The sequence below is a fragment of the Acomys russatus genome, chromosome 14, assembly GCF_903995435.1.
Source record: "Acomys russatus chromosome 14, mAcoRus1.1, whole genome shotgun sequence".
Taxonomy (NCBI): Eukaryota; Metazoa; Chordata; class Mammalia; order Rodentia; family Muridae; genus Acomys; species Acomys russatus.
Window position 1 is genome coordinate 48,506,344 of NC_067150.1, and position 24,425 is coordinate 48,530,768.

At 50.5% G+C, this 24,425-nt stretch overlaps 1 protein-coding gene and 1 pseudogene across 1 annotated transcript; one reads left to right on the forward strand and one right to left on the reverse strand.

The window, feature by feature from the left end:
- Positions 1-927: 927 nt before the first annotated feature.
- Positions 928-2,326, reverse strand: LOC127198057 (60S ribosomal protein L3-like; annotated as a pseudogene).
- A 10,275-nt stretch (positions 2,327-12,601) lies between these two features.
- On the forward strand, positions 12,602-22,865 carry LOC127197906 (taste receptor cell protein 1-like). Its single transcript, XM_051155735.1, has 12 exons — positions 12,602-12,644; positions 13,371-14,776; positions 15,861-15,922; positions 17,193-17,344; positions 17,504-17,634; positions 17,987-18,051; positions 18,360-18,499; positions 19,600-19,724; positions 19,816-19,874; positions 19,967-20,112; positions 20,327-20,409; positions 22,836-22,865. Exons 1-12 carry the CDS (start codon positions 12,602-12,604, stop codon positions 22,863-22,865), a joined length of 2,442 nt encoding a protein of 813 aa, XP_051011692.1.
- Positions 22,866-24,425: the final 1,560 nt, after the last annotated feature.

Sequence of the window (24,425 nt, forward strand, 5' to 3'; positions counted from 1 at the left end):
CTCAGTCTCACAAATTCACATGATTATTGTTGTAAAGCCAACAAAACTCTCATCCCTCTTCTGCAGAGATCTGCTTCTGCAACTAACTTGGCAAGAATGATACTTAAGGAGCACTCATTTCCCTCAATTTCAGCTACAGACTACTGAGACAGTGGGTCCCCAGAGCACAGACACTTTCCTAGGAGCCTCACGCTGAGAGAAGGAAAAGCCTGAAGCCTGGTACTACACAGAGGCGGGAGCTGCCTCAGTAAAAGACACTTCACCGAGTGCTAACAATTCAGACCACCTGCAGAAGAGACTGGAGCAGCCACAATGATGGGCATCAGCATTCCCTGACCAGGACCATTACACCTACACACACACACACACACACACACACACAACACTGAAATAGTTTTAGTTTTGTTTTTACTAATAATAGCTTTTCACTGTTGTTTGTGCATAGCTCTCTCATTGGCCTGTTGAGGACTGATTGCCAAGCTTGGCATGTTAGAGTTGCCAGGGCACAGGCAAACTCTGACCTTAACAAGGCTGGTAAAATGCCTACCACTCCTTCTTGCAAAACTAAACACACATGATGGCTCCCAGAGTATTACATATCATAACCTCGTGTTTGGTTATTAAAAGACAGCTGTAGAGAGATGGAAGGCAGAAAGAGAGGCTTGGTCTTATAACAGGCCCAGACCTTAGCACAACTGACTCCATGATGGAAGTGCCATTCAGGTTGTATCCATCAATGTCCATAGTTCTGAGAAAGTCTCTAACTGTACTAATCTTGCTTTTTTTTTTTTTTTTTAAACTTTCTGTAGTTCTGTTTCTGACTAACTGTTCTTGTTAACTGAAATTTGTCAATCCAAACTATGATATTTCCCCCCACTGGAAAAGTTTTTATTGAGACTCCACCAGCTGCACAAATTACTTCTGTCATTAAGCACCTTCTTCCTTTGCAATGCGGTCTTTCATGAGTGGTCCCATGAATGCTTTCTTCTCCTCCACGGTCTGGAAACAACCATGGCCCAACTTGGAAGTGGTGTTGATGAACTTCAGGTCAGTCTTCTCCAGAGATCACTATTTGGTCTGCACCAGCAAGGACTTGCGAAGAGTAAACACTCACTTCATGGTTCCCACCACACAGCCTCTGAGCATGACGAAGCCATTGGTCACCCCACCAGAATGCGCAAAGCCACCCAGTGGGTTGATACTCTTGCCAGACAGGTCACAGTCAGTAGATGCACTGTTCCTGATCAGCTTACCTTCCTTGATGAGGTAGCCTTGACTGTTTTATAAATCTTGTCAATCCCCAATAGATGATGATGATAGCCTTTCTGCCCAGCTCCAGGCACAGAGAAGGGCAGGGTGCCAGGCTCCAATTCAGGCAACTTTGCACATCCCTCTGTGGGTCTTCAGGGTAGTTTCTTCGTATGTTAACGACTGGTTGCCCCTTTGTACCTTTTGCCTTCTGTCACCCTGATGACATCAGTCATGTCATCCTGTCCAAACAGCTGGTTCACATGACGTTGCTGCTCCAGCCTCTCTCTGGCCCAGTCTAGCTTCTCAGCCACAGTGCCCCCGTTCACCTGGATCTCCATCAAGTGTGCTTTCTCCTGGCACCAAGGAAGCAGACACAGCTGAGTGTGAGCAATTGTGCAGATGACCTGGCAGTACTTCATGCTGTTGAAGTCCTCCTCCAGCTGTTTCTTGCCCATGTCATCCTGCCATTTCTTACAGTATTTGGTAAAGGCCTTCTTCTCAGATTTATGCCAGTTCTTTGTTTTTTTTTTTTTTAATTTATTTATTTATTATGTATACAGTGTTCTGTCTGCATGCCAAAAGAGGGCATCAGATCTCATTACAGATGGTTGTAAGCCACCATGTGGTTGCTGGGAATTGAACTCAGGACCTCTGGGAGAACAGCCAGTGCTCTTAACCTTTGAGCCATCTCTCTATCCCCGGATTTGTGCCAGTTCTTATAGAAGCGTCTTTTACACTCATTGCTGATGTGCTCAGCAAATACTGTCTTAAAGGTCTGGAGGCCTCGTGGGGTTTCTACATATCCCACAATGCCTGCAACCACCATGGGTCAGGTTTCCACAATGGTTACAGCCTCCATGACTTCCTTCTTGTTCACCTCAGATCCTGGCCTGTTGACTTCCCAGATGATGTGGATCATACCAGCCTTGGAGCCTAGAAAGGCTGAGAGGTGAACAGGCTTGGCAGGGTCATCCTTGGGGAATCTCTTCACTTTCCCATGATGCTGGCTGTTGCGTTTCTAAGGTAAGAAACCCACGGACCCGTGCCTGGGAGCAGAGAATTTCCTGTGAGACATTATGACCGTCGCACGCCGATAGAAACCAAAACATGATTTTTTATGCTCAGGGCTACACCAGAATCCTGAACACCCAGTGTAGTCGCCAGCCAGCCAATAAAGACTCTCTACCGGCTTAAACCCACCTCTGAGCAGTCCTCTCTGGTGGACACCCCACCAGAAAGTCTGACCTTTGATGGGGCAGTGTCTATTTCTGATGAAGCAGCATTTTGTCACCCATGTGTGCATGTGGCTAAAACATCTACATGGGAAGATGGGGCGGGGAACCTTCTAGGGGTGGAAACTCAGAACGACTTCTGTAGTCCTCAAGGGTAGCTGAGAAATGTCTTTCAGCAGGAAACTATAATTCCTAACTCTTGAGAAGCTATCAAAACGAAGGGCAGGGGTGTTAGCGTTATAGCTGTGCTCTGTGAGGAAGGGCTCGTTCTGGGTCCAGTGAAGAAGGGGTCCTCTAGTCTCCCAGCAGGGTGAGGGTCTTAACTTGATTGGCTTCAGTGGATCATGCAATCGTCATCCATGTTGGCCTGCATGCCGCCATGCTTCCTGCTGGGACGATAATGGGCTAAACTTCTGAACTGTAAACCAGCCCCAGTTAAAGATTTTCTTTTATACAAGCAGCTATATGGTCGTGGTGTCTCTTCACGGCAGTAAAACACTAAGACAGAGCTGACTCAGGGAGACAGTGACTGGTCCCACTGCCAGGACTGCTGCACCAGAATGAGTGAGCAGAAGTAGCAGGGAGCTCCAGAGCATCAAAGGAAGGGAACAGGAGAGAATAGAGGACTAACAGAAAGAATTGTATCTGGCCCGGCATGAAAGAGACAAAGGTCCCTTTCAGCCAGATTTTCTCCATAGCTTCTAAAGGGTCTTTTTGCAGATGTATCGGGTGCACACTACTGGGAGAGCTTGTGTGGAACAGTTTGTTTGGGTATAAAGTGAAGCTCTCACAAGTATGAGGAGAATGAGGAGGAGTGAAATGGTTGAAGGGAGGAAGTGGAGCACATCCATCCATGAGGAGGCTTGTTGATGAGGTTATGTCTGGATCCCTGACTCTAAGCATCACCCCAAGCCAGTTAGGATTTGATGGCATGAGAGCAGTATTGCTCACGGAGAAGGGCACAATTCTGGGAGTAGCGCATCAGTCAAGGAGTCGGGCTGGTCCTGAAGGCTGGTGAGAAAGGTCAACTGATGCAAAGAGATTCAGACTAGCTGTTTCAGCTCTGAGTCCCCAAAAGTGTCCAGATGGCAAGAAGAGGGATGCGTTGGATGGCCCATGGCCCATCAGTCCCCTTTCAGAGGTCACCTGAGCTGCTCTTGGTAACTGCCTCATGACGGAAGAGCGATGAGGGGAGCAGCAGTTAGAGTGTCTCAGAAGATAAAGCTTGACAGTTGGCAAAGATCCGGAACCTAAGTCAGGAGGTAGTGACTGTACAACTTGGCAGGGAACATTAGAGGAAAGGTTATGTGAGGAAAACTCACATCGTGATTCGCATGAGTTGAGTGCAGCTGTACACTGGCTGGACCACGCCACAGCACACTGTAGAGGGATAGAGAAGTGTAAGCAGCCAGTCATTACATCAGACACCTGCATGAGGAACAAGCACTGGAAGCTGTGTCAAAGTCAGGCGAAGCCAGCATCCAAGGAAGGACTCTGAACAGGAAATGTCTTAGTGATAGTCTTTGCTTTTACATAGAAGGAACTCTGTACCTTTGCTTCAAATATCAACAATACCAGCTATTATTTAATGAACAAAAACAGAGCATCTCAAGTAAAACACAATTTTTGGTTAGAAGTAATAAAGTAAAAAATTTAAAACTGGGACTATTATCTTAAATGACCATATCTAGTACTTGAAAACATGACAATACATATTTTCCTTAAATCAAATGTTATGCCTATATTCCAAGAGTCAATTTAATGCTTTTTTTGGCAATTTAATTCTTAGTAATATTTCCCAGTTAGCCTCTAGGACCAACATTGGCACCACTTGGCACCTTAACAGAGATGGGGACTCTGACTCCATGAACCACTGAATCGGAACGTTTGGGGCGGAGCCAACATTTGTGCTTCCAGGCCCTCTGTGTGGGTCACAGCTAAATGACATCTGCAAACACTGTCAGTAGCTGCAGTGAGTTCTTCTGATCAGTACTGGCATCTACGTTTCCAGACAAAGTGTCTCCTGGAACCATTTAGAAACAAAGCAACAGCAGTTTTCCATGTTTCTTCATCCATAACAAATACATCTTTAATTTTTTTAGGGGGGGGTGGGTTTGAAGCAGGCTCTCACTGTAGGCCCAAGCAGCCTTGCCTGTACCTCACCAGTGTCCACAGCAAGTGAATCCCTGCATCAGCAAGCAGCACCTCGGTGGGGTTGGCGTTCACTGCCATCTGATAACTGAGCTCCAGGATCCTGTTCCAGCGCTATTTCTATATTGCCAGGTTCAGATTCCCTCAGAAGAGCCCAAGATAAGAGCTGTGGGTTCCAGCAGCTTGCTCTCCCTTCCACCTCAGGTGAGGTGGGGGAGATGGTACCAGGGATTGAACCAAGGGCCTCCAACATAGTGATACTCCTTAGTGAGCTACAACCTTGGCCCTTTCTTCAGGTTAGAAACAAGGGTTGTGCTAAGTTACCTAGATTGGGCCGAAACTTGTGGTCCTTCTCTCTGCACTACCGTCCTAGGCGCTAGAAGCTTTCTGAGGGATAAAATCAGAGGAATGAAGAGAGAGTCAGAGACAGCAAGGGATGAAAGGCAATGCCGGGTGTATTGAAATTAGTCCTGTCCCATGGTGCCAGTCCTGTGAGGGTCCCCTAAGGAACAGCCTTACACTTCAGAGTGCCTCTTAACGAAGCATTTATCCATTGCTTCCTGGCCTTCATCGACTCTGAGTTACCCACAAGGCCACCTGACTCTCTGGGTCATCTCCCCATAAACTCTCTCCTCCGCTGAGATTTCTAGGGCACACTTGTTTGCAGGCTAAATGTGCTTTCCCAGCTTCGGACCAACCCCAATGACGTCTAAGATCGCTGTAGACTCAAGAAAACCATGCAGCAGACAGAGCTGACTCTTACCACAGCCATGTCGGGAGTCAAACAAGAATCAGGAACATGCTTTCCATGAACAAACGCGATCCCCTGGGCACAGGAAAGGCATCAGGAGCTCAGCTTTCCTGTTTCAAACAAAAAGATGCATATTTAAACTACAGCTGCTTGATTTAAAAGAAAGCTTGCCAGGAATGTTCACATACACACCTTTGGTCCCAGTACTTGGAGGCATAAGAGAATGGATCTGAGTTCAAGGCCAGCCTGCTCTACACAATAAGAACATGTGTCAAAAATAAATAACTTTGCTGGGCAGTGGTGGCACACGCCTTTAATTCAAGCACTAGGGAGGCAGAGGCACGCAGATCTCTGTGAGTTTGAGGCCAGCCTGGAATTTACAGAGTGATTTCAGGAGAGCCAGGGCTACGCACAAAACTAAAATAAATAAATAAAAATTTAAAAACTAAAACATAAAATGTGCTTTTTTTGCCAGGCATATGGTGCACGCCTGTTATCTCAGCCCCTGGGAAGCTGAGGCAGAAGGAAAGCAGACCGGGATCACACTAACATGTAATCTTGAGGCTTGTCTTCTTTTGTTGAGACAAATTCTTGCTATGCAGTGCTTGGATGGCCTGGATCTTCCTATGTGTAGAACAGGCTAGCCTTGAACCTGCAGCTATCCTTCTGCTTCTTCCTCTCAACTGCTGAGATCACAGGCCTGTGTCACCACTTCCAGGGAGCTTTAAGTTTGAAAAATATAGCAGGGGGTGGGACGGCATGATTAAGAGTCTTGGCCAATGTGTCACACAGTTGGTCACTATCTCAGATCGGCTTCCCCGTGGTAGTTTGAAGAAGTTAGCACTGCTGCCATGTGAGAAGGACAATCTGGTTCCCATAAGAAGATGACTTACTTCTGCCTAGCATGGTGGCTCATGCCTGTAAAAATTCCAGCGCTCAGGAGGCAGAGGCAGGTGGATGTCTGTGAATTCGAGGCCAGTCTGGTCTACAAAGTACAAAGGGAGTCTTGGACAACTAGGGCTGTTACACAGAGAGACCCTGTCTCAAAAAAAGGAGTTCTAGGCAAACCTAGATGTGTGTGCTTGTGTGTGTGTGTGAGTGTGTGTGTGTGTGTGTGAGAGAGAGAGAGAGAGAGAGAGAGAGAGAAAGAGAGAGAGAAAGAGAGAGAGAGAGAGAGAGAGAGAGAGAGAGAGAGAGAGAGAGAGAGAGAGAGAGAGAGAGAGAGAGAGAGAGAGAGAGAGAGAGAGAGAGAAACAGACAGACAGGCAGACAGAGACAGAGACACAGAGACAGACAGACAGACAGACAGCACATTGAACAGGGTAGTACATACCTTTGATGCCAGCATGATGAAGGCAGAGACAGTCTGAGTTAGAGAGACACAAGGAGAGACTCGGTCCTGCTCTGGGGTCATCTCGCCATAGAGTGACATGTTTTTCAGCTTCAGTGTTTTGCAATCCAAGGTAACTGCAGGATTAGGACAATGACTAGGCAGCTTCAGGCGCATTTTAGGAGTCCGGAGCAAGACACTGTAAACACTGACAGTGAGGGACCTCAGTTCCTCTTCTTGCTCTGCCTTTAGCCTTGAAGTAGGATGAGACAGCTTAGATAACATCACCGAGTGATTAACATGTCTACACGCACGGGGAAACAAGTGACTCAAAGTAAAGGAGATGCATAAAACAAAGGAGGAGGTCCTAGATCCCATCTTGCTTTTTGTCACATGCAGGCCTAAGAGGTATTGATGCTGTTTACCAAAAGCAGTTTCTAAGTACGTTTCAGGAATATCTGTGCTTTGCAGAAGGCAAGGAAATTATTAAAGACTCCTTGAGGGTCATATCAAAACTCAAAACCAAGGCCAGGGATAGAAGTACAAGCTTGTAAGCACAGTACTTGAGAGTAGGGCTGCTGTACTGAGGTCATTCTGAGTACTTAGCAAGTCCGAGGCTAAAAGTAGATACACGAGACCCTGTCTCAAAACAAAACAAAAACTCTCAAACACAGCCAGCTCAGCCTGTAATCCAGACTACACAGGAAGGGGAAGACTGAAAGTTCAGATCCAGCCTGGGTTATAGCATGAGTGACGCACGCCTGTAATCCCAGCACACACGGAGGTGGGGTGGGGGGGGGGTGGGGGGGGAGACACAGAGAAACCCTGTCTCAAAACAAAAACAACAACAAAATAACAAAGTAACCTGGGTGAGACATCTCAGACCTGGAACCCTTGAACCTGGGAGATGAAGGCAAGAGGATCAGGAGTGCAAAGCTATCCTTAGCAACATTTTGAGTTCCAGGCCAGTCGCGACTACAAGAGAACTACGCCAACAAAAACAAACTTCAGTTTTGAGATAGGGTCTTAGGTAGGTTGGATTCCCTTTGTAGCTGCAGCAGTCACTGAAGTTCGGATTCTCCTGCCTCCGCCTCCCAGTTGCAGGCCCCACCATGCCCAGATGAATAATTACATAAGTCCCTTCTCTTTCGCACCCAGGCAGTAAGGGGAAGTTGTCAGGCCAGGTGCCAGCCTGAAAGAAAAGAGGAGGAAGAGGAAGCAGAAGCACCTTTGGAGGGAAGATGCAAGTCTTGGGCTGGAGCCCCAGCAGGGTACCATTACTCCTCAGGAAAAGGAGCAGCATCCAATGAGGCTAAGGATAGGCCAGGACATCCTGATGAGAGCCAGGCAGACTATCTAGTTCAGTAGAACTAGCCGATTGACCTAGCTGCTGGCAGGGCTCACAGAATGCTTCTAGCTCTCACAAACAGCTTAGGAGATAGACAATGAGCCAGGAACCTGGATGAGAAGATGACAGGATGTTAACCAAGACCTTTCCTAGACCCTGGAGGATCCACGACTTGAACCTTGAGATCAACAGGGAATCAAAGATTTGGGACTCCTGGGATTGTGTCTTCCCTCATTTGTGTATACACACACACACACACACACACACACACACATACACACATACACACACACACACACACACACACACACAGTGACCCAATTCACCCTTTTACCTGTGGGGCCTCATTTTGGCTGTTCTTCCTGCCTGAAACTCTTGCCCTGGAAGCATTGTGTGGGCAAGTGATGAGGCAGTCTCTCTCTGTAGCATGAACATGGCCAGGGCATGTGGGAGGAGTCAGGCTGGTTCTGGCCTGGAATTGACCCAGGCCTGGAATTGACCCAGTACTGAGACCTCTAGTGCCACATGCAGAATTTGGAATTAGAAAGAGACTGGGAGTGCTCCAGTGGCGCAATCAATTAGCACGAGGTACTTATAGAAAGGGACTGGGGGCTGGAGAGATGGCTCAGAGGTTAAGAGCACTGGCCATTCTTCCAAAGGTCCTGAGTTCAATTCCCAGAAACCACATGGTGGCTCACAACCACCTATAATGAGATCTGGTGCCCTCTTCTGGTCTGCAGGTGTACATGCAGGCAGAACACTGTATACATAATAAATAAATAAATCTTTAAGAAAAGAAAAGAAAGACTGGGCAGGGTCCTAAGCACCCCACTCTTTCCTACCCGGTCTTCATAGAAACCTCTAGTCTTGTCTTGCTGGGCTAAGCCTCATAGGGCCATTTCTGATGACTAAGATGACACCCATGCACTAAGGCCTTGAGAGTAGTGAAAGGTTCCATTCTACTCTTTCTCAAACAGAGTGTGGACTAGGATGCAGGAAGAGGGTATCAGGAAGGGGAGCCCATCTTAGTGCCACATCCCTGCAACCAGGAAGGTTCCTGTTGGAAGATACTTAGGCAAAGCCAAGCATCTGCTGGTCCAGCTGCCCGTGTGTCTAGGCAAATGTCTACCTGGCTTAGAACCTAGCCCCAGGAGGCTCCACCATACCTACCAACACCTCTCAAGACCCTTTGAGTATGTGCACACTCTGTCTTTGAGACAGGAACACAGGAAGACCATGCACAGCATTCTCCGGCCAAGTGTACCAGGTAGGACACAGCCTATGGGAATCCATAACTTGGCCACCAGAGTAAGAGGTCTCCCCAGCACTTGGCTGTATTAGGTTCAGGGCTAGAATGTGTCAGAAATAGGGAGCGTTAAAGAGAAGAGAACCCTGCTAGAGAGCTGAGAGAGTCCTTACCAGAGGATCAAAGCTGACTCACAAGAAAAATATTATCAATATTATCAAGCCCTTGAGCTAGACCTTGGTACAGTCTAGCACTTAAAGATCTCATTCTTACTTTGTTGACATTTTGTGACATTGGTATGAGGCCAGATTCCATTTAATTTACTCCAGGTGTGGGTGGGATTGGATCTAGCCAGGGACTAGAGTAGGTAGGGGGAGCAGGAAGTGCAACCCCCCTCCCAAGCCAGGTGGAAACTTGCCTAGCCCTAGTCCACAGTGAGCCCAGACACATGTCACGGCCTGAGCACCGATTCCGGCTATAGGTTAGCTCTCATCTTTCAGACATGCCGAAGCCTGATCTCATTCCCTTCCCACTGGGGCTTGAACCCAGAGGCTTTGCAAAATTCCGGGCGAGGACTTTGTTACTGACATTCACCTCTAACCCTCTCATTTACTTATTTTTGAGACAAAAATCTTGATAAGTTGCCTTGGTAGGTCTTGAATTTATGATCTTCTTTGCTTTAGCCTCCTGAGTAGCTAGGCTTCTGTGCCTGCATATCCAGGGCTGGCTTGGTCTCATTTACTTATTTACTTACTTTCTATCTATCTATCTATCTATCTATCTATCTATCTATCTATCTATCATCTATCGACAGGGGCTCACTATGTAGACCAAGCTGGCTGTCCTCAAACTTGTGATGATCCCTCTGGGCTCAAACTGTCAAAATGGAGAAGCTCATTTGTTGAAACCACAGTGGGAAAAGCTGTAGCCGCTGAGGGAGCCGGGCATATGCTATACACTTTCAGTCCTAGCACTTAGAAGTCAGAAGGGATCATCATAAATACATAAAAGGCTGGGAATATAGCAGGTAGATAGTACAACAGGGCAAAGTCCTGCTTCCATATCCTGTTGAGCTGAGCAAACAGACAGACAAACGAACACCTCCATTTGGAAAGGGGTATGCCCAAGTACGAGGAGCTAGGGGTTGGCAGGATCCTAGCTGGGGCTCCCCAGGTCCAGTTGCTATGGAGGAGTCTCTCCCCTCAGGCTTCTAGTTATTTTTCTCCTCAGCAAGCCTCTGCTGACCAAAAACAACAATGACCCCTGGGACAGGGCTGATCCAGTGACGGCAAGGAGCCCTGAGGTTCAAACCCCTAGTTCTCCCAAGAAGAGTTAGAGGGCAGAGGCATGAGCCTGCTCCCTTTTATCCCTGAGCTGGGAGGGTCCTAAGAGGTTCAAGGCTGCTTAGGCCAGACTCCTGCAGCGTGGGTGGGCATTCCTTAGGTTTCTGTCACTATGACCAAAAGCAACCTGGGGAGGAAAAGGTTGATTTGGCTTGTGGGTCACATCCCATCATCAGCTAATGCAAAGGCAAAAGTCAGAGCAGGAACTGATGTAGAGGCCATGGAGGAGGCTATGCACTTACTGGCTTGCTCTCCATGGCTTGTTCAACCTTTCTTTTCTTTTCTTTTTTCTTTCTTTCTTTTTTTTTTTTTTTCATTTTTTGTTTTGTTTTGTTTTGTTTTTCAAGACAAGGTCTCTCTGTGTTAGCCTTGGCTGTCCTGGACTCGCTTTGTCGACCAGGCTGGTCTTGAACTCACAGTGATCCATCTGCCTCTGCCACCCAAGTGCTGGGATTAAAGGCATGTGCCACCACTCCTGGCACTAAACCTGCTTTCTTATACATCCCAGAACTCCCCGCCCAGGGTGGCACCACCCACATCAATCATTAAGCAAGAAAATGCCCACCAGCCCGACACAGTGGCACACTCCTTTAATCCCAGCACTCAGGAGGCAGAGGCAGGCAGCTCTCTGTGAGTTTGAGGCCAGCCTGGTCTACAAAGCTAGTCCAGGACAGCCAGGATTACAAGAGAAACCTTGTCTCAAAAAACCAAAAGAGGAAAAGAAAATGCCCATAGACTTGCCTGTAGACTAATATTATGGAGGTATTTTCTCAGTTGAGATTCCTTCTTAGATGACTCTAGTTTATGTCAAGTTAACAAAAACAAAACCAGAACTAACCAACACAGAGCTGGAGCTTGAAAGGGGGTCTTCTACCCAAAGCCCCTGCCACCCCCACATACCTAGTACAAGGCTCTGAGTAGAACTCTAGGTAGGGCAGCTGGCACGAATGGGGCTGTCTCCTCTGATGTGCCTAATCCAGCCCCTCCCAGTTTGGTGGAATGGAACAGTAACCACGCTGAAGCAGAGCTGAGGCAGGGGCAGGGTGAAACACACACGGCTCCCATACATACCCCAGTTAGCACCTGCTACCCTCAGGACCCGTGTCTGACTACCACTGTCACTACACCCTCCACCACCAGAATACCACTGGAAAGGATGTGCTGCATCCGTCACAGCTCCAGGAACTGAGCTGACAGGGGGGCGGGGCGGGTGGCAGGGGAATAAAGCAACGACAGACATACAGTCACATGCACAGGAAAGCTGGGATCGGATGGACTGGGTTCTCTGATACATAAGCCAAAGCACTCTAGAAAAGCGGCACATTTATTACGTACCGGTGAACATGGAGGTGGGCGGGGTTATTACTTAGAGATAAACAAGGAGTTCAGCTTGGGGCTAATACCCACAGATAAACAATATGCAGCTGAACAAGGAGGCGGGTTTGACAAATCCCACTGGAAGCAGTCTGTAGGGAAGCCTTGCCATTTCCCACGGGGCAGAGGCATTTGCATCCTTCACATGGCCCATGGCAACAGCACACACTCGCTCGGGACTTAACTCACCCAGGGCTCCCTCCATGCCCACAAGGACACTTAACTATTCCTCAATTTAAAAAAAAGAAAAATGATTTCCAGGATGTGGGAAAGATATATCTGTTCTCACTTGAAGTCTGCAGCCCCACAAGACAAGAGCTTTTCAGGAGGCCCCTTGGTGACTAGGGCAGCTTTAGGGCACTTTGCTATGGAGACAGAACTCTGGACAGCTAGTGGCAGAAGTGGACAGCTGGACGATGTGGGTGGAACTCGGGGCCACTGGCATTTTAGGCAAGAGCTATACACTGAGTTCTACCCAAGCCTGGTGACTCCTTTCCTGAGGGGACTTGCAAAGGGCATCACGGTGTCTGTCTCCTGACACCATATCCTTGGAAGTCTTGGCAGGAGCCTGCGGCATGGACAAGCAGTGGTTTCCTGCAGCTGGAATTCTCTTGGCTGGTAAGTGAATGTGGATGGGGAAGATGAGCTGAGGTGCCTTCTTGTAGGGAAGGGCGGGATCCTTCTCCTCAGTGAACTCCAGGACTCTCACTTTCCTTCACTGTCCTGGTCTTGGTCAGCCAGAGGGATGTCAGGGAAAGGCCTCAGGGTCCTTGGGGACCCTCAGGATCACCTTCTTGGAGCTCTAGACACAAGTAGGTAGGTTTGGCATTAACCCCTTCAAGGGTTGCCCCAAATATATGTTCTACTGCCCAGTCTGCCCCTAATAAGAACCCTGCATTCAGGGAACATGGTCCAGTCACAGTGTCATCATGGGGAATCAGACAGCACTTCCAGCTCCATCAAGTTAATCTGAGATGGTTTAAATAGAGTAGGCAAGACTCTCGACTCCTGGCAACCAATTGGGTCTGGGAGACTTCTCTTTGTGTGTGTGTGAGGGGGGGTCCTTGACATGGGGGTTGTTAGCATGGAGACAGACAGACACATCTTAAAGGCATTTTCCTTTGTCCTCACAGTGTCTATTCCTGGGTAGAGGTGAGGGCATCCCTATGTTAGCTGGGCTAGAATCAGAAAGGGAAGATGGCTTGAGTGGGGAGCTCTGTGGTTTGGGGTCTAACCAGCTCTCGAGAACCTAAGTGAGCAAGATGTAACACGGTGAGATCTGCGAGGCTGGGGCCCATCCTTCCCGGCAGACACTGGAAAACCGGGCCTTTCTTGTTTTTGCAGCCTTTTTAGTAGGCTCCGCTTCTACCCTTCTTTCTACTCATGAAGCCCATGACCAGTTTCCTGCAGCCTCTGGCACATCTGCTCGGCAGAATAACAGCATTCGACTTGTCGTCCTGACAGACACTACTGGCGGTATCAACTCCGTTGAGAGGGAATTGGAGGCCCTGGGGAGGAGGAGGGCAGGAGTCCTTTCTACGGAAGCAGCTGGGGGTCAGGAGTTCCCCTCAATGCCTGGCCTCTCAGGCAGAATCAAACCTGAGCCAGCTGCCTCAGCCCTGACCACATCTACAGCCCACGCGGCTGTTGAGTCTCAACCAGTGTCCTCTGAGGCTAAACCTGTAGAGGAAATCTTGGCCCCTGGAACTCTAGAAGCAATTGCTATGTCATCACCACAGCCGTCTCCTGAACGTGGACCTGAGCGGAAGTTCATCAAGGCCTCCACGTTGCGTGAGACAGCCCCTGCCTCTGCTACACCGGAGAAAATCGTTGCTGCTAAACCAACACAGTGTTTAATTAGAACTTCCCTTTACCCCATATTTGTAAGACCTCCATGCCTGTTATGTCACACCTCTAGTCCCACTGTCCAGATACCAGTGCCTGGCCGGAGGGATGGCCACTCCAGGCCAGAGGCATCCTCATCTGTGGCGTTGGCTCCAAGAACCTCCTTAGGACTGCCTACCTTTCCATGTACGCCTAACACACTGAAGGCTACAGAGCCCCTGTTGCTTTCATCTTCTGGGAGTTCAGGGCTGGACCTCACCTCCCAAGCCTTTACTGTGGGCTCCAGGTCATCTGAAAACACTGTAGCTTTGGGCACACGCCCAGTATTCAGTGGTACTTCCATGCTGCTGTTGCCCTCAGCAACATCGCCTTCACATCCATCCTCCCTCTACTCCCCACGCCGTTTGTCAGCATCGCCTCCGTCTTCATCTCCACCACCTACCTCTTTTTCGTTCTTCCCTCTACCATCCTCAGTACCGGTCCCAGGTTTCTCAGTCGCCAGAGGAGCCAGGAACTCTCCTAAACCTTCCGTGTCTGTGACTGCACTCTCAACTACAGACTCTTCCATCAGAATCTCAAACCTTGCACCCCTTAGGGCCCTACAACCCAGCCGCCCCAGGCCTTGGCTTCCTACTGGCCCAATCCACATGTCCACCCTCCCCCTCCAACACTTTTCCAAGCCTCCCTCTGCCCCACATAGCTTTACAAAGTCATCTGGGGATCCTGATCCTACCCAGTCCTCTCCCCTGCCTCATCCTGGCCAGGATGTGTCTTTGCAGGACTTGAGTTCCTCCACTCCAGGACCTAGTCACGTGACCCGCTCTGTGACCTTCAGGATCACAACAGCTGTCTGGAACCCGGTACCCATGGAGCGCCTGCTGTTGAATAGGCTTATCTGCTACCAGGTGCGGTACCTACCGGATGGGGAGAGGGATGTGGATGAAGGCAGTCCCTCCTGCTCTGCCTTCTGAGTATGCCAGGCATAGCCATGACACATACTCTATAGGCCTTGGCTCCTAACAGCAGCTAGACACAAAATAGGAAAATCTAATGAGTACCATGCTGTGCTCCCGGGAGGAGTCTGAAGAGAGGGTAGACAGAAATAATTCTTTGAAGTCATTACAGAGGGAAAAAAATCTCACAGTGGGGAAGGACTCAACTACCAGAAATGGAGCAGGCTCTTGCTGTGCAGCTGCTAGCTTTTTATCAGCACGCAGCACACAGCACACAGCTGGGTCTAGGAACCCTGATACCCTAGCAAAGTGAAGCCTGGTTTCTGCCTCCATCTCGGAACCAGGAGCAGGGTGGCCATCTCTCACTTGTCATAAACGGCACAGTTTCCTCTCTGCTTATTGAATGACTCATTTCTATGTGCAACTCAGGAACGAATAAGAACTAACAGGAGCTCCTGCCATCGGAGCTCCAGTCCTCCGGTCTAACCCAGACCAGTTTATACTCACAAGCCATAGGGAAGGAGGATAGCAAGCTGGCCACGCGCTGGGTGAAGTGCCGTGCACACACTGGGTGGCCACTTTACCACGGCAGTAGATTCTCTATCTCTTTTTCTAAGTTTTTGGCCGTGGGCTAGATCTAAATGGAATGGACAGAGAGTAGCCACCTAAAAACCTAGGAATCCCCAAGCACCGGGGCGGAGAGAACACTGTTTAGGGGGACCCAAGTTGCAGAGGGGCTAGCAAAGGATTCTGTGACAAATGAGGGTGGGGCTGGCAGCCCAGGCTGGTGGCTGTTGGGGTGCAGAGCCCAGAGTACTGGACTGTGGAGGTAAAGCCAGCAGATGCACAGACCCTGGACAGATGGATCCCAGTTATGGTTTTCAGTATAAAGTAATCACAACCCTCAGGCTGCTAGGGCCCAGGGAAGGCCCAGCTAGACCAGGATCAGGGATGAGGACCACTGCAGAGGCCAGGACAGATGTAAGGACACAAGGCAGCGGTGGCCGGCAGACTGACCCTCATGCCTCTGCCTCAGCTCCAGCTCACCTACCATGAGGTCTTCTCCAGCTTCAAGAATGTCAGTGCTCTGCTGTTTCGGTGAGTGTATGCGGTTCTCAACTGACCTAGGCCTTCACAGCACAGAGCCCCAGCCTGCACTGCTCAGCCTCGCCTGGGTGTCCAGGAACCCCTTGGCCCAGACAAGGGGAGGGGGGATAGGAAGGAAGGAGGGGCGGGAGAAGGTTATGAGAGGCCCACATTTGGTTCTGCTACCAGCTGTGCTGCATGACCTCAGTTGGCCTTCCTGCTGTGTCCTGATTCCAGCTGTTGGGTCTGGACAAGATTGTCTGAGTGCCATGGAAAAACAAAACAAAACAAAACAAAACAAAACAACAACAACCAAAAAAAAAAAAAAAAAAAAAAAAAACAGGCGAAGAGAGCATCAAGCTACTTATTCTGGGAACAGGGTCATGTAAAGGATACGTAAATATATGTAAATATATGTAAATCCTTGGGTGGGACTCTCTCATTCCAGGCTGCTAAGAACTTCAACTACTTCTAGGGTTGCCACAAGGCCATGGTCCTAGCTGCTTCAAAGCTGTTTTCCCTTTTAATAAACTGAAGTCCCCTTCTGTGACTTCCCCTGGTCCTGGGCCTGAGCTGTCTTATCTCCCCAGGCCTGGGATGGCACAGGTGCTCACAGGCAGAGCAAGTGTTAGTTTAGGTTCTGAGGCTGTTTGTTTCCAGGTCTTGCCATGTGCACTGCCTAAAGGCTGCCTCCCTGAAGACGTGAGCTCCAGCTCCTCTAGGCTTCCAGAAAATTCTCAGGCCTGCCACTTCCCTCTCCCCAGAGCCCCTGACTTCTTGAACTGCAGCTGATGCTATTTTCCTGTGTCCACTTGATTTCCTGTGAGCTCCCAGCCAGCTGTGACATTTTTGCTTTTGTTTTTGTTTTCCTTTTTTTGTTTGTTTTTTTGGTTTTTTGGTTTTTCGAGACAGGGTTTCTCTGTGTAGCCTTGGCCATCCTGGACTCACTTTGTAGACCAGGCTGGCCTCGAACTCACAGCGATCCGCCTGCCTCTGCCTCTTGAGTGCTGGGATTAAAGGCGTGCGCCGTTTTTTGTTTTCCAAGACAGGGTTTCTCGCCGGGCGTGGTGGCAATCCCACCCGCATCCCTCAAACCTCCCAACAACCTCCTAGGAAGAGTATTTTATCCTCATTTACCAAGGAGCCTCAGCACTGCAGGGGTCATGTGACCACTTTAGTCATGCAGGGAAGGTCTTATCTGCAGCCTGGAGCTGCCCCTGCATGCCTCTCCCCCTCAGTGCACCCCCTTCTGCACTCTTGTCCCCACTGACCTCTCCTGCAGGCCTGGTTCTACAAGAGTGAAAGCCTCCCTTGTGTTTGGCCTGCCTGATCCCTCAGCCCTAGAAATCCTCTGGGCTTTGTATCGCAAAGTGAAGTCCTCCAGATGGTCACTTGGGCACCTGTCCCTGGCTGACCACAGCCTTTCCTCTGATGGTGAGTCTAGATCAACGCCTGGCCCAGGCCTCCTCACCCGCCCATAGAAGATGCTGGCTGGGTTCCGTGGAGGATCCAATTGGGTCTGCTGAGCAGGCCGTGATGAGAAAGGCAGCTGAGCTGTTCCAACTGCCCAGCCTGCTGCATGTGACTCTGCAGGGTACAACCTGACAGACCTTATGCGGGAAACCATCAACATCAGTTTCACGCTCATGAGGCCCTTCCTGCCTCAGCTGCTGCTGCCTGGCTCTCAACCTTTTATCCTGTTGGAAAAGCACGTCCTCCAGCTGGTGAGGTGTCCTTTCCCCTGCTTCTGGGCCTGGGATGTTCTCTCTGCCACCCTTGTCAAAAGGCCTCTCTAGCGTCTAGTGATAGGTACAGTGATGCCTGATGGGTGGACGCAGCACCAGCTTGGCATATGTGGGAGGGAACCCAGCTGTGCCCTGAGGGTAAAGCTGGCTGAGAGAGGAGAAAGCTCTGAGGAAGTCAGTGGCCAGCCTAGCATCAGATGTCCCTGCCCAGGAGACTGCCCGGGAGAAGGCTCTCTAGTCCTGCCTTACCTTGTCTGGCACCTGACTCACCCTATACTGGGCCTCGGGACAGGTAGCTCCCAGCCAACCTGACCTCCAGGACTTCCTATAGGTCACTCATGAGGTGTCAAGATTCTACAAGGCTGATCCCCAGGACCGGCCCCTGCTCCTATTCAGGTGAGCTGACTATTCCATTCAGTTTCCCAGCCCACCCTACATCCCTGTTTACCTAGTTACTCTCTTGGAGATATTTCTATAGGGCAACTCCACCCCTGGGGGTGGAGGTGGGGGGTGGGGGTGGGGTACAGATGAGGGTTGGAGAGCACCAGTAAGACCTTTGTCTAAACTGGCTAGATCCAGTCTCACAGAGTTCTGCCCTTAGAGGAAGGAACATTAAGAGTGTATACTTAGGCGCTCAATGCTTGCTTCTGAAAGCATGTACTGGCAAAGAGCCCACGCTGCTGCACTCTCCCATCCTTCCCTAGCAACGCGAAGGAGTGGGTGAGCATTTACATGGAATACAAGTTCAAGAGGCCCATCCCCACCCACCTGCAAGGCCTGGCCAGTCACCTGGCCCGTCGAATAACAGATCCCACCCTCCAGAAATCCAGCATGGTGGCAAATGGTGAGCTTTGAGCCCCCCGCCCGTGTATGGCTCTGGGCCAGCCAATCTCTCTAGACTTCACTGTCCCCTCAACAGCAAAGCTTGTGTGCGAGCCCTTAGGGGGGAAGTGGGTCCAGAGCTCTGTGGGAAACCTGGGCTCAGAGATACAAGATAGTCCAGCCCCACTCTCACTGCTCACCTTAATCCTCTGTCCCTAGAGAGGAGACAATAGTCGTCAGCCTCCCACTAAGGTCAGAACTGCATCTGCCTCATGAGGCCCTCCCTGAGCAGGCTAGTACATCCATATTGGAGAAATCCAAGGTCTCTCAGTCCCCAGAAGCCATAACCTGAAGCTGTTCTTCGGTGGGCCTTCAGCCTCCTAAGTCCTGATTCATCAAGGGCTGTCCCAGCCACCTCCCCTCTGCAGCCTCTCAGGTTGAGTGTTACCATCCGGGAGCTGTGCTCGATAGCTTCCAGAGACAGGGCCTTGGTTTGCCTCTCAGAGCACCAGCCTGAAAGGTGTGCATGCCCTGTCAGTGTTGAGCCTCAAACCTCAGCATCCTCTTAACAGACGACAGAAGCAACCACTCATCTTTCAGCAAGACTGTGCTATGCATGTCTACAAGTCATTACGGAGCCCCTCCCGGGAGATCAGGGACAGTAAAGAACACAAAGCTTTCTGCTGTCAAGTCTGTGTGAACAGGCCATCCCCCACTGTTAAGACAGATTAGAGCACCGGCTGTCAGGTTAGCTTTGTGGCTCCTAGCTCCTCCCTTAGAGGGAGAGGACAGCCAGCCCTTCAAGGTATGCCACAGCAAGGGAGCTGGCTGCATTCCAATACAAGTTCATATATAAACGTGGAAATTGTGTATCAGATTCTTTTCATGCCATACAATTTCCTACTGCTGATGTTTTTCATGCATTTAAAATATAATTCTTACCTCATCAGTCTAACAAAAGCTGGCAGCAAAGACACGCCCTCAGACAAAGTGTGCTGACCACTGGATGGGAGCAGTGGAGTTTGGGCAAGCAACCCTAGGCCAGGTGTGGTCCTATCCCACAGCTCCCAGAAGACAGGAGTCCTGGGAGCTGCTATCACCATGACCACCCCATCACTTTAGGGAAGAAAGCAGATCTGGTGCTTTATGAGACGTGGCTTCTGATCCTGGGTCACCCTTTCACCAAAGCCTTGGAGAACAAGACTAGTTTTGAGTCCCAGGAGCTTCGTGGACTGCTGACAAAATGGGTGATGTGAGGGGACAGAGGCAAGGAGAAAGGGTGAGTGGCTGGGCTAGGCTGTGTAAGGCTGTGACACTCTTGGTTTCTCCTGACCTCAGCTAACCTCAGCCCTCCAGCCTCTACAGAACTTTGGTCAAGTGGTGGTGGAGGAATTCCGGTGAGTCTCCAGTTCAGAGGGTGGGTCCTGGGGCTGGATGAGAGAGCCTCTCTGCATCTCTCCAGCCCCCATAAAGCCTACAATTCTCCTAGGCAGGAACCATTGAGTGCCAGAGTACAAGCTGCCTTCTTCGGGGCTGCACCAACCCTGGCCATCATTCAAGACCACATGCGCCAAGCCTTGGGCTCCCTGCAAGACACTGAAGGTCTCCAGTTAGAGATGTCCACCCCAGTCCTTGGTCAGTGCCTCTCCCTCTGTTCATGTCCTCTATCCCTTGGCTGTCCCCAGCCTTGCTATTTCCGCCCCTCTAGCCTTTCCTCTTGTACACAGCACTGCAGGACCATGTCTGCTCTTAGCTTTCCTGTGAGCCCCCAGTGTCCCAGGAACCGTCACACCTAGAAGGCTCTTGAGGATGGAAAGCCCACCCTACCTTCCCATTCTGTCCCATCCAGGCACCCCCAGCTCCAGAGCCTCGAGAGGCCCCAGCTGTGGGCTTGTACTGAACCTCCAGTTCATCACATCTCTCCTTGTTCTGGTGAGTCTGGCCAGCCAAGGGCTTATTCCTAAGAAACAAAGCCTTTGAGACCTTAACGCAAACAACGCGCAGCAGCCTGCTATGCATCTGCACCCGAGTTCTCTCTGCACGTCAGCCAGAACAGCATGCCTTCCGCATTGGGCTTGGATTTGACCCCAAAACTGCACCACCATAGTTCAGATGCCAAAGCAGAGGACCTGCACTGGAAGACTGAAGCCCCCCACAGCGGGGGCTGTACCCCACAAGCTGTAGAGGCCCATCTTCTGCCAACTGCCCTGGTTGCCCTGAGATGTGGAGGAGATTGCTGAGTGATCTTCCAAAACTCTCCCTGAGTTACAGTGCTGGGTTGTAGAGTTCACATGACAGGGCAGAAGCCAAGGGGTGGTCAGGGCGAATCCTTCTAGAAACAATTTGAATGCTAGATATGGGTTAGGGCGACAAGAGCAGAACTTTAGTCGTAAGGGGAGAACTGGGACAGAGACTAGAGATGTGCTCCCACCACATAAGGATGCTGTCAACGCCCACTCCAGGCTCTTAAAAAGGCCTCAGGTGACGTCAGCTCAATTCCTCTTCTCCTGCCTGCCCTCCACCTTAACAGATGGCCAGGTAGATGGGGGAGGGAATCACGGGACAGCAAATATTTGTGACAGTTTCTCACCATGTAGCCCAGGCTGGCCTTTAACTCACTGCATAGCCCAAGCTAGCCTCAAATTTGCAGTGGTCCTCCTGCCTAAGCCTCCAAGATGTAGGATTACAGACGTGCTACCATGCTCCACTTTGGCTCCAGATATTCTTTCAGGACAGGGGTTCACTGTGTAGCCATGGCTGGTCCTGGAACTTGCTCTGTAGATCAGGCTGGCCTTGAACTCAGAGACGCATCTGCCACTGCAATTAAAGGTGTAGGCCACCACCGTCCAGCTCCAGATGTCATTCTTAACGCATAACTTTGTCTTTGCTATACCCCCAGGTGGCCTTTTGTGCTGCTCCCCCTTCACCAAGAAGCAAACCCCCTAGCTCTTCTAGGTCACTTTGCCTCACCTCATCTCACCTTACCCAGGGCTTCCAGACAGTACCTCAACCCTGAGGAGTAAAACTGCAGGAAGCCAGAACAGAAAGGGCAAGCCTGGGCCTTCCTCTCCTCAAACTCCTGCCTCACCCCAGCTCCACACTGCATAAAACTGGGGATAACACTCGCTCCCATGTCCATGGTTGCAAAGCCAGTTCCTGTTTGGGGCTTCACATACCCTCACCTCCCACCTCTCCAGGAGGTGGGCAATGGTTTCCTTCACATCTAAGGCCATGCCCACAGGCTCTCTGCGGCATGCACAAGTGGGGCAGGACAAAAGTAGTCAGGTCTATGGGAGGTTCTGCCAGGCCCTGCTGCCGCCATCAACTACCCATGAAACGGGGATCACACCTAGGAATATGAGACCAAGTGCCAGTGTGTAAATACGGCATGCAGTTAGAGCCAGGTGAGCATCCAATATGTTCATGTACAGTGACCCCTGATGTGACGTCAATCAGACAGACCCTGGTGACTTCACAGTGCCTCAGAGAACAGAGCAGAGGGAACCACAGCCTACAAGCTGAACCCTCAGGAAGAGGCCAGAGCTTCTGCCAAGAAACAGGAAAGGGGTTGGGGGGTGGGGCTCTGAAGAAGGTGGTGGCCTTTGATCGATGCTTGGCTCTGGGCCTTCGGGCCAGTGCAGAAGTGAGAAACGGAGGTTGGCAGAAGTTACTTTCAGCTCCAGACGTTAACTTACCTACTTGGCATCAGTGGGAAGGGAGACGGGGCTACACAGGAGGAGGCTCACAGGACTCAGGATGGCTTAGCACCAGGCTACAAGAGTGAAGCCACATGCGGCAACTCGGCCACTCCAAGTTATAAACTACAAGGTTGCATGGTTAGCTGGCCTAGCCAGGGAGTTCTTGGAGCAAGGCTAAACTCAACAGCCCAAAGGATCCCCAAACTGCAGGAGAGCTGGGAGACCCTGTGAGGGAAGAGGACCCAGCAGACAGACCGTGAGAGTCGGATGAGGCGAGCAGGGTTCTAGTCAAGCTATGTAGGTCCACTGTGCCAGACACAGCCTTCAAGTTGAAGGTATTGAGAGTTCCAGGGCTGGAACAGAACGTCCTTGGGAAATGAGTGACCACGGAGAAGGAACACAGTCCACCCACACAGTCAAACTTTGGGCCTGCTAGCCAGCAGAAAAGAAACAAAGACTGGCCTTGAGAGATGAAATGAACTGAGCTTCCAGACCTGCTTCAAGTGTGTATCCATTTCCCGGTCAGATTCCTAAAACAGGTGGCCTCCCTCTTCTCGGGAGTGTGAGGCCGCCATGCAGTTCCCTGAATACACTAACTGTTTCCCCCGTGTAGATCCAGAAGTGACAGGCACAATGCTCCCTTGGTCTGTGTCCTCTTAGGTTTCCATGCCCCTGAAAGGGTCTGGTTAGAGCACATCAGGTACAAAACCACAGCCATTGGGAATGCCGACCTTTTGGTATGGCATTCCTCTGCCTGGGGCCCCTGGGAGTTGCCTCTGGTACATAGCTCGGGAAGAGCATCATCACATCTTTCTCCAAGGATTTATGTCCAGGCTACACAGGAGTGCTGTCTGTCTGTCTGAGCCTCGCACAGACACCCTGGCCAGCTAGAAGGGACTGGCTCTGTAGCCCTTCCTGCTGAAGATACAGAGACCCTGAAAGGGGTGCACTGTCAGCGCCTGGAGATGGCAGCCAGGGAGGAGGCCCAAAGAGCAAGGGAAATAGCAGCTGGCAAGAAGCCAGGCAGGACTGGCTGACTGGCTGCCCCCAGTAGTCTACCTCAGCTGAGGTGACAGGTGGGCTTAGAAGCACCCCTCCATTTCCAGCAGGGGAACCAAAGAGGCACTCAGGCCATGCTCCCAGCTGCTTTGAGGGGCTGACAGTGATCCAGTGGTCTAGCCTAACCCTTTAGCACACCAGGAAAGGTCTATGCAGGTTACCAAGCTGACAGTCTTCCCTACTACGCCCCGTCCTTCCCACCAGAACACACCTCGGGAGACGTTCCTCCACGCATCTTGCAGACTCTTGCTTTGCAGCAAAACTGGCTGCTGGGGCCCTTGGCCTCGTCTTGGGCTTTAATCCCAAGTTTCCCCACACTGGAGCCTGAGGCCCCTCCTGGCATCAGGTGGGTGATGTGTGGGGTCTAGCCATGCCTCCTGAGGCACTAGGGATGGACTCAAAATCTGGAGCTTGTGAAACTAAAGGGAAGGACATGTAAAATGATGCTAGGCACAGGACTCAAGCCTCTCCGGCCTGGGCGGAACTGTGGTACCCTGAAGTGCCACTGTCATCTAACAAGGGAAAGGAAATGAGGGCAGAGGCAGAGGGGTTCCGTCCTGCAATGACTGTATCATGGTTCCTATTCCCACCAATTACAAAGGCCAGGTGCTGGATCTAGATGTAGTTTCAACATGACCCCCACAAGGGTTCACATGGTGAAACTTTATCCCCATTGTGAGGTGAGAGGACAGGAATTTAATCCAGCTATTGTGCTCAGAGGTGGTGTGTTTGGGGTGATTAAGATTAAAATCATCAGGTGGGGCCCCATGATCTAAAACCGGCAGCTCTAAATGCTGCCCGGAAGACCCACATGCATGTTCCCTCTTGCCATGTGGTGATCCGCCTCAGGATTCTGCCAACAAGAATGCCATCACCAGATGTGGCGGTTCAAACGTGGACCTCTTGAACCACCACCCAAAACTGAGTGTGGTAATGCACGCGTGCACACACACCCAACACTAGGGCAGCTGGAGGAGAAAGATTGCTGGGATTTTTTTAGGCCCTCTGGGACTACAGGGGGAGACCCCGTCTAAGAGCAAAAGCAAAACCCATGAGCCTAAACAATCCTCATTAAACTTCTGCCTGTGTTGTTACTGGTGATTAGAAAACAAAAAACTAAAACCAGTTTCCCACATTATAGAATTTCTTGGGCCTCCACAGAGCATTGGTGGGCAGCTGCCACATTAAATC

Coding starts and splice junctions, on each gene's coding strand:
- LOC127197906 (XM_051155735.1), top strand. CDS start 12,602: ATGGACAAGCAGTGGTTTCCTGCAGCTGGAATTCTCTTGGCTG. Junction 18,052..18,359: donor CGGCCCCTGCTCCTATTCAG/GTGAGCTGACTA, acceptor ATCCTTCCCTAG/CAACGCGAAGGAGTGGGTGA. Junction 20,113..20,326: donor GATGTCCACCCCAGTCCTTG/GTCAGTGCCTCT, acceptor TGTCCCATCCAG/GCACCCCCAGCTCCAGAGCC.